Source organism: Ceratina calcarata, unplaced genomic scaffold, assembly GCF_001652005.2.
Source record: "Ceratina calcarata isolate Rehan_Ccalc_2016 unplaced genomic scaffold, ASM165200v1 scaffold471.2, whole genome shotgun sequence".
NCBI classification, from domain to species: Eukaryota; Metazoa; Arthropoda; class Insecta; order Hymenoptera; family Apidae; genus Ceratina; species Ceratina calcarata.
The window spans coordinates 178,905-188,777 of NW_017171239.1; the positions used below are offsets into that span (position 1 = coordinate 178,905).

Below are 9,873 nucleotides of genomic sequence, written 5' to 3' on the forward strand. Positions count from 1 at the left end.
ATCATTTATCAGATATTAATCATCAACAAGAGATGATGCTATCAGCGAAAGGCATTACTATTACATGTAAAAGAGAAATTTAAAAAGTTATTTTTCCTGATAAGAATTAAGTATTGACAGAATAGACAAAAATAGATACAATAACACTCATTTTCTCTTTTAAAGACAGACACGGAAAATTACTTCGGATATTCTGTATAACTGTATACCGTGTTTCTTTAAATTATTGAAAATTCCCATAAATTCATAAAACTCCGCGGTTTAGGAATGAGTTAGGTGTGCTGGCTGTGGCGGGGGCAGCGCGAAAGGCTCTGATACGGTGGGGACTCGGTGGCACTTACCTGCAGAGCTCAGTTTCGTATCACGCGCAACAATAAACCAAGCAGTGACGTATAAGCTCCTGGTCACCATAAGATTCTCAATGGGATGCAGTCCCGTATGTTCGCGTAGTGGCTACTTGGCTTATCGCTGTGCATGGACCCTGTTGAATCTCAGGGACAGGGCTATTTAATCGTACGCGCGCGGCAGACGTGTCAGCCACGATTCCTACGTGTGCCGGTTTGCGTGGTACCTATATAATCGCGGCAAGACGTATTCGCTTCAGCAGTCGATCGCGGCGCGAGCGCAAGAACCTACTCAGGTGTGACTACCACGCGCTTTCCTCGTGCCGTCGCATTCTTAACGAGCGCCGGGACCTTGCTTAGCCAGTGATCAGTGCGAATTTTCTCTACAGTAGTTGGAACACCGGTACGCAACAATCGAGGGCGACGCCAGAAATACGCGACTTGAGGAACCCTCGCGAGATTCCACTATCCCGGAAAACGAGGCGACCGGTTCGATCATGTCGTGTCTGAGGAGGAACAAGACTTGCATCTTCGCGAGCATATTCATCACGTTCGCAATCACAGGCTCGATTATCGGAGTCGTGGTCGCTCAACAGGCGAGGGAGGAGCAACAGAATCCCGGCAGTTTGTTACATCGGGCATCGGTCGGAAGTAGCGCAGTGCCGAGATCTGAGGATGACCCGGAGTTATCCGAAAGTGACAGGCAATTATTGGTAAATCGATTGCGTTCACACATTCCTAACGTAACGGTCGCGGTTAACATGTACGCATGTAGTAGGATTTCGTGACTGGAACGGAACGGATCCCGTTTGCGAGTCATTGCAACACTCCCACGTTTTCACTCGGATAAATAGCGCAATTATGTTATCCCGGCGAGGCATTGTGAACGGAGCGAACGTGATGGAGAGGTTTAAAAGCCGGGTTTCGGTCGTCCCGTGCGTAATAGGTACCAACGTTGGGTTATCGTGCTGTGATACGATTCGCGCGATTCGAATCGACGAAACGATCTAGATTCCATTCTCTCTCTCTCTTATCATGGCGATGACATCGTTCCGAATAGAAGATACGCGTTATCGGTACAGGTGAATCACGCGGCTAATCGATCCGTTCTTTTTGTTAATGCAACATTCGTTTCTTTTTTTCTTTCGCGTACGTCACCTTCGTTAACGTAAGCGATAAGTGGAGGTGACAGACAACTCCTTTTGTCGACGACAGACGTTGCGACATCCTCGCGAATGGGAGCACGTTAGCCTTTCCGCGGAGACCTGAATAAACGATCAGGGCCGATCGGAACCAATGTCAAGGATGTACGCGGTGTAAAAGCAAATAGGAGATGTCTAGATGGGAAAGTAAAACGGAAACCTTGCGGTGCACGAGACTCGTAAGAATGCTCGTCACGGTCTATTCGATGTATCAGTAACAAGTGATTGCACGTCATTTGACGTTCGCGAATGCTTGCTCGATTACCTGGCGCCGGGAGTTTGCTAATTTCATCGGCCCGCATGCCGATCAATTTAAAGTATTAAATACCAAAAAACATACGTATATTAATTTATCTTTATATTACTCTGTACAATGATCACATATCAATAATAAATTGAACATTTGTATATAGATATCGCTTTATATTATTTTTTCAAGCTCTGCTCTAATTGCAATTTCTTTTTAAATTAACCGTGCATCCAATATAATCGATCAATAAAAATTAACGAACTTATAAACGTACTTATAATTCGAATACGTACTTGCAAAAGTGCATCGCATGCACTCGATCATTTATCAGATATTAATCATCAACAAGAGATGATGCTATCAGCGAAAGGCATTACTATTACATGTAAAAGAGAAATTTAAAAAGTTATTTTTCCTGATAAGAATTAAGTATTGACAGAATAGACAAAAATAGATACAATAACACTCATTTTCTCTTTTAAAGACAGACACGGAAAATTACTTCGGATATTCTGTATAACTGTATACCGTGTTTCTTTAAATTATTGAAAATTCCCATAAATTCATAAAACTCCGCGGTTTAGGAATGAGTTAGGTGTGCTGGCTGTGGCGGGGGCAGCGCGAAAGGCTCTGATACGGTGGGGACTCGGTGGCACTTACCTGCAGAGCTCAGTTTCGTATCACGCGCAACAATAAACCAAGCAGTGACGTATAAGCTCCTGGTCACCATAAGATTCTCAATGGGATGCAGTCCCGTATGTTCGCGTAGTGGCTACTTGGCTTATCGCTGTGCATGGACCCTGTTGAATCTCAGGGACAGGGCTATTTAATCGTACGCGCGCGGCAGACGTGTCAGCCACGATTCCTACGTGTGCCGGTTTGCGTGGTACCTATATAATCGCGGCAAGACGTATTCGCTTCAGCAGTCGATCGCGGCGCGAGCGCAAGAACCTACTCAGGTGTGACTACCACGCGCTTTCCTCGTGCCGTCGCATTCTTAACGAGCGCCGGGACCTTGCTTAGCCAGTGATCAGTGCGAATTTTCTCTACAGTAGTTGGAACACCGGTACGCAACAATCGAGGGCGACGCCAGAAATACGCGACTTGAGGAACCCTCGCGAGATTCCACTATCCCGGAAAACGAGGCGACCGGTTCGATCATGTCGTGTCTGAGGAGGAACAAGACTTGCATCTTCGCGAGCATATTCATCACGTTCGCAATCACAGGCTCGATTATCGGAGTCGTGGTCGCTCAACAGGCGAGGGAGGAGCAACAGAATCCCGGCAGTTTGTTACATCGGGCATCGGTCGGAAGTAGCGCAGTGCCGAGATCTGAGGATGACCCGGAGTTATCCGAAAGTGACAGGCAATTATTGGTAAATCGATTGCGTTCACACATTCCTAACGTAACGGTCGCGGTTAACATGTACGCATGTAGTAGGATTTCGTGACTGGAACGGAACGGATCCCGTTTGCGAGTCATTGCAACACTCCCACGTTTTCACTCGGATAAATAGCGCAATTATGTTATCCCGGCGAGGCATTGTGAACGGAGCGAACGTGATGGAGAGGTTTAAAAGCCGGGTTTCGGTCGTCCCGTGCGTAATAGGTACCAACGTTGGGTTATCGTGCTGTGATACGATTCGCGCGATTCGAATCGACGAAACGATCTAGATTCCATTCTCTCTCTCTCTTATCATGGCGATGACATCGTTCCGAATAGAAGATACGCGTTATCGGTACAGGTGAATCACGCGGCTAATCGATCCGTTCTTTTTGTTAATGCAACATTCGTTTCTTTTTTTCTTTCGCGTACGTCACCTTCGTTAACGTAAGCGATAAGTGGAGGTGACAGACAACTCCTTTTGTCGACGACAGACGTTGCGACATCCTCGCGAATGGGAGCACGTTAGCCTTTCCGCGGAGACCTGAATAAACGATCAGGGCCGATCGGAACCAATGTCAAGGATGTACGCGGTGTAAAAGCAAATAGGAGATGTCTAGATGGGAAAGTAAAACGGAAACCTTGCGGTGCACGAGACTCGTAAGAATGCTCGTCACGGTCTATTCGATGTATCAGTAACAAGTGATTGCACGTCATTTGACGTTCGCGAATGCTTGCTCGATTACCTGGCGCCGGGAGTTTGCTAATTTCATCGGCCCGCATGCCGACTGTTAATATTAGAAAGAAAAATGACTATAATAGACGAATACAAATTGTTCATTCGAAAACTAGAAAATTACGACACTACTTAGCTGATTTTATGATGACTATTAAGGAAGTAGCTAAGGAATTTTGACTAATTCATGTAGAACCTGGTTACGATTTAAAATTCTATATTCTTCAATAATGTTGCAAGTCTCATTGCAATGTCAAGGTTCGAGTATTGTTTGGAAAGAGTCGTGTACACGTATGGTGACAAGTACACGGTTTAATTTTACGGTATGACTATGTATCTTCGCGCCGGGTGTAATAAACGACCTTTGTAAGTCGCCGGCCACGAGACGACGCACATGCGATTCTCAGAAAGTAAAACATCTCACCGGAGCAACTAATAGTTACACACCGCTTAGGTATGCAAATTTACAGTAGCGAGTTTACTAAAGTGTTAAACTGCTACCGACTCTCGTTGTCGCGTCCGTAAAAATATTCGTCGGACACTCGTGGCGCGAAATGCGCGAGGAACAGGTATTCGAAAAGAAGGGAGAAACCTCTATAGAAAGTGCATTAACACTGATTCTTAGAAAACGAATCCGTTTGAACACGATTCGAAACCAGTTTCAAGTCGAGGGAGCTTCGGAAACGGGGACTGAAGAAATAACATTCGAAACGTGACGAAGGGTTGTCCATTAATTACCCGGATGACTGACCTATAACAATTTTGTATCCGCAAATATCCGCTAACGAAATCGATGATTCATCGAAGAGTTATTATTGGGAATACCCCGATAATTGCAGCGAGATTCTCCTGTTCGACCTTCTTTTATCGATCGATATCTCCCACGTTTCGTCGTTGCAGTTGACTAAAATATTCGGTCCTCATTAAAAATAAACTCGGAGACGATGCGAGTCGACAGAACGATGAAATAATTAAATAAAACAAACCGAAAATCGACTGATTAACACGTTACTTAGTTAGAAAACTTATATTCATTGCAAGACTATGCAACACCGCGCATATGCTGTCATATATGAAATATTTTTCTAAAGTAAGCGACTGCTCTTATCGAAGCCGTCGATCAGATAGGCGCGTACGTCGTCATTTGTGCACGATCCATTTATCGCTATCGATCGGCGAATGATTAATCAACATAATCTCATCGTACATGGGAAACAGTAAAAAATTCCGACGACTGTGTTCGTTTTAACCAGAACGCTTTATTATTTACAGGAATCGCTAGAAATGGCTAGGGAGATCAATTCCATCACATCGATAAACGAATTCCTCAGTAAGTTTAGTCCGGGAACGTTTGCAGCGCGAGAGCCCGGTTCCTTGGGAATCGCGGGCATCGGTATAACCGGTAAGTACGATTTAATACTACTCACTATTACGCGCAAGATCCTCCTTATGAATTATTAGAGTTAATGTAAAACCGGTTAGAAAACGAAAGGAGTTCGAGAACCTGACGAATTACACTTTATTCGTGGAAGAACAAACATAAAAAGAAATAACGGCGAAACACGTAGATAAACTTGACAACTTATGTAAACAATCCGTAACTGCGGCAGACATTGCTTGATTCGATAAACGTGAATACCGTAGCGATATATGTTTGCAATTTGATTGTTCAAACTCGATTATCGGTGAACATGAGATCATCCCGTTAATCGTGACGTGAAAAAAAAAGAACTAAACGGAAACATCTCGTAATCGAACAATTCCTCGTTCGACGCAAAATTTGGATTCATCCAAATTACAAAATTAAAGAAAAGAGATATATCAATAATATAATAATATGTATGATAGCTTCGATAAAATGTTTTAAACTTCTTCGAAATTCATTTTCTTAAATTTACTCAAAAGATTCATTTTACACCTACTGTTACCCTCGTACACTATCAGACAGATTTGATAGTTGAAGACAAACCTTTTTTTCATCTTTTCATTATTGTCGTCTGTGTTAACGCATGGTTTTTCGAAAACGAGTTGGTTATCTACGGATTGGTAGAGAAGGGGAGGCGTACATGGATCTCTGGTGATCATCTCTAGTTCCAGATTCTCGAGAAAATGTTTGCGATCCTCAAAAAAATCGACGTCTCTTAAGAAACCGCCGAAACTGTTCGCGTTCGGTATCAGTCTATTAGTGATCTCATTGATTTCGTCCAAACTGGGCAACTTGGCTTTCGGTTGATTGAATCGCACCGGAACCGCTTTGCTTTTAAGAGATGTTTCGACGGTCGGGCACTCGGCTAAGGTGGTATAAGCAATTCGCAGCTTACACGGCCGCTTCCAGGTATGCAAACTCGACTTGGCCAAGCAGTACGCGTTCAAAGCATCTGTGATTAAATTAAACGGGATATCTATTACGTTCGTTACGCTGGTTAACCTGGATTATGCTAATGACATCTCTAACTCGAATCATGGTGCAAATCCTGACTGCGTGATTATCAACTCACGTACAGTCATAGCGAATAATCGTTGAACTGAAAATGTAAAATCCTTGCCTCTTTTCCTACGCGCAAATTCTATTGCACCGTCGGCTTCCACGTACTTAACAGCGGTAGTTTCGACATTAACAGGTCTATCTTCTTCTTGACCGCGCTCTCTCTCGATGGCTTTGATGGTTGCTGCCATTTCCTCTTTCAATTTCATTCTATTAATCTCATGCCCAATGTCCTCCTCTACGTTGGGCGACGAGATGTCGAGCTTGAAAAGATTGCTGAGATCATCGTCGTTCAACTCGTAAAACGCATCGTCCATCGCGCCAATTTTCTTATCGTCGATTTCATTCTGATTAATGTCCGGTACGATCAGACTGGAGGACGAGATTTCGAGTTCCTCGAAAAACATTTCGTCACTCTTTTTCAGGCATTCCTGCTGCCTTCATACATATAAATATAAAACTCTGATAGTAGCTTTTGCCTTGTTAGACGAGATTTACTACACCGTATTTACGTAATCTTACCGATTTTCGAAATCGATGCTGCTCGTTGGTACGATACGCGGGAACATGTGTCGAGTCTTCACCTTACGCGATCCCATGAAAGCTTTCACATTTCTACGGCCTCTAATCACTCTACCGAACCAATCGAGGATTACATTCTCCGCTAAGTGGTTCTCGAAACCGGAAGCGAGACCATCCACCAAAGCGAAGTAACCATTGACGACGGAGACAGCTTGCGTATGCTCGTCCATCGTTCGATTCGCCTAAAATACGCAGTGATTTACGATGAAGTCGCGATGCGTTACGTGAAATCACAGAAACCACATTGAATTTATAGACGTCACGAAAACCGGAGAAGGAAAACCCCCAGGGTGACTGATTAAAAAAAAACAAGGTGAAGCATGCACCATTTTTTCAGGCAGAGTAGTAGGAACAGGAACTCAACGGTCGAACAGTGTGATACCGAAACCAGCTTTATGCATGCCCGAATTGCAACTTGTTCCTTTAAAACAAGAGACCGATCCGTCCTATATTTATTATCCCACCTGTACGAGGATCATGAGGTGCGGCGGTTGTTGCAACCACCAGTTACTATCTTGCCAGCCTACTGAATGGGAAACTAAGAACTACGAAGTAAGTCACCTCGAAAACGCGCGACGATAACCGCGTTTCAGATGATGAAATAAATAAGTAAACGGTGAACGCCCTACTTAGGTAGCCTGGATGGTGTACAACCCACCCGATGGATACAAATACAATGGCAAACGCATCATACCGTTGGAAGAACACACAAAATGCGTGTGCGACTGTACGATTAAGGAGAAGGTAATTTAAGGACAACCGATAAATGACTTCTTCCTTCTTAAACCGGTATTACCCGGCTTACGCAGTCTGCACCTTAACAATGCGCTATCGTGACGATAATGCAATTCTTGTGCTCACGCGCAAACGCTAACTCGGTCACTTCAATTGACGAGCTACGTAAACGATCGTTTTTCTCAGAGTTCGAAATTTCTTGTCACGAACAAATTAAATTCTGAGTTCTTTCTACTTTCAGCTTTTAATGAAACGTTTGATGCATTTTTATCTAAATTTATAAATCCTACAGATCAAACTTTGTGGGCAAAACTGGTTTCTTCGATTCAAATTAAAAAGTTACATAAAATTTGGTTCTTTAATCATTTCGCTTGACGATCTTTCAGGACTGTACCCTGAAACAGACGTACAAGAAGGACCAATGCCAATGCGTGTGCAACAACGTCGACGAGAGAGATAAATGTATCAAAAACAATAACACGAAAATCTGGAATTCGAAGAGTTGCGACTGCGTCTGCAGAGAAGAAAAAGACTGTTCCACCGGTTTTTACTTCGATCAAAACACATGCAGGTGTGAGCGGAAAGAATAGGGAGTCGGTCTTATGGGAATAAGAGTCTCTACTGTCCCTGCACTCTAACACTTTGTAAGCTGCATGGGTCGCACCACCACAACTACATTTCGTGAGGCTGTCTTTCCGTTGATAATAATTACGATACTTTCTCTCGCATTACGAAACTAATAATTTTTCCGGCTATGTCATGCTTTATTCGAACGCACAATTAATACGCACAATACATGATTGTATATTTACTAAAACCATGCTAGCCTTTTTTCTCACAAGGTCATGAACTCAAAATTGGAAGATCATTTTTAAATTTGATTAAATGCACCGTAGATGCAGGCAAATGCCTCTATCCAGAGGCTGGTTTCCGTTGACGAAAGGAACTGACTATGGTTTCGGACAAACGCAAAGACCAGACACGGCACCACCGGTAATAATTTCATTGGACGCAGGAGATCCTAAAAGAAAACCTAAACCAGATCCATACACATAAGGATAATAGGAGCAGGAACCATAAGACTCACGAGACAGCTATTTAATAGGAATAGGATACGCTTAACAGTCGAACCTTTCATCTCAGTGCCATTCCACAACAGACATGCAGAATACAATAATCGTATTTATGTGATAATACGCGAATATATATTAAATGTATTTTTATTGTATATCAAAAGACATTGTGATTCGTGGAGAGACACAATTATTTAAATATTAATTTGACGAATATTTTATTAATTGTACTCTTCGGTATAAACGTTAAAAAATATTTTATAATTGTTAATCTTGCTCCATTGTTGCGTGACCCCCATTCGCTTGTATATTATGTGTTTTTTTACTTTGTATATACGAAGCCAACTCATGATTAACTTTTAAGAGATTCATGTACCTCCCGTTTATAGATGTAAGCGATTTGGATATTTGTCCTAAAAAATTGTTCGATAAAGTATTATACACTAATCATTATATACAATTCGAAGGAATTGTACATAACCTCACTTTCATTTAACAAATCAATCATTATAAACTTAATATTTTAATATAAATATTTATATTACGTCTACAAAGATCAAACTTGAAGACGTTCCCAAGTATACGCATTTGTTCATGAATAAAAGTGTCACTTACTAAGAGAATCTGCCATATCACGAACAGTTGAATCTTTAGTCACTTTCGGACGATTTATTGTCCGTTCCATTGTTAACGAAATTGTAATTCAATTCTTTATAGAATCGAAATTATTGAAAAAAATTTTGCGTAATATAAAAATAATTTATTTCAGAGAAGCGCGTAGCGCCAAATCGTTGGAAGAATATACGTAAGCAACCGTCGATCAAGTCTACCAATACCCAACATACTCACAATACAAAATAATTCAATCTATTTGCATACTCGCAATACCATAAAGAAACAAAATACGACCAATCCCCATTTTTAAATTTATGAACAAGATTTTGTAATTATATTACCTGCATAGTTATCCTCTTATAGTAAACGACGAGTATGCAAATTTTCTTCACTGTTGTAGACTTTTAAGGACAGAACGTAAATAAACGCGACTAAGTATCTTCGTAAAAACTTTAAACATTTGAAAG

General features: G+C 42.0%; 2 protein-coding genes across 8 annotated transcripts; one reads left to right on the forward strand and one right to left on the reverse strand.

The window, feature by feature from the left end:
- The first annotated feature begins 359 nt into the window (after nt 1–359).
- Nucleotides 360–9,238, forward strand: Pvf1 (PDGF- and VEGF-related factor 1). Of its 7 annotated transcripts, none has more exons than XM_018028769.2 (7): nt 360–640; nt 716–1,057; nt 5,189–5,318; nt 7,321–7,535; nt 7,617–7,727; nt 8,105–8,289; nt 8,615–9,238. In XM_018028769.2, the coding sequence occupies exons 2-7, from the start codon at nt 842–844 to the stop codon at nt 8,772–8,774; spliced, it is 1,017 nt and encodes a 338-aa protein (XP_017884258.1). In that variant the 5' UTR covers nt 360–640; nt 716–841; the 3' UTR covers nt 8,775–9,238. The 7 variants fall into 7 exon arrangements, 6 of the variants coding, with proteins under 6 accessions (XP_017884258.1, XP_017884259.1, XP_026671399.1 ...); XM_018028770.2 differs by having other exon boundaries at nt 734–1,057; XM_018028767.2 differs by lacking the exons at nt 360–640; nt 716–1,057 and adding exons at nt 2,476–2,755; nt 2,831–3,172.
- LOC108627472 (uncharacterized) lies at nt 5,621–7,159 on the reverse strand. Its single transcript, XM_085342320.1, is given in 2 exon segments — nt 5,621–6,265; nt 6,419–7,159. Coding segments are annotated over 2 exon segments (1,221 nt in total). The 5' UTR covers nt 7,154–7,159; the 3' UTR covers nt 5,621–5,779.
- Nucleotides 9,239–9,873: the final 635 nt, after the last annotated feature.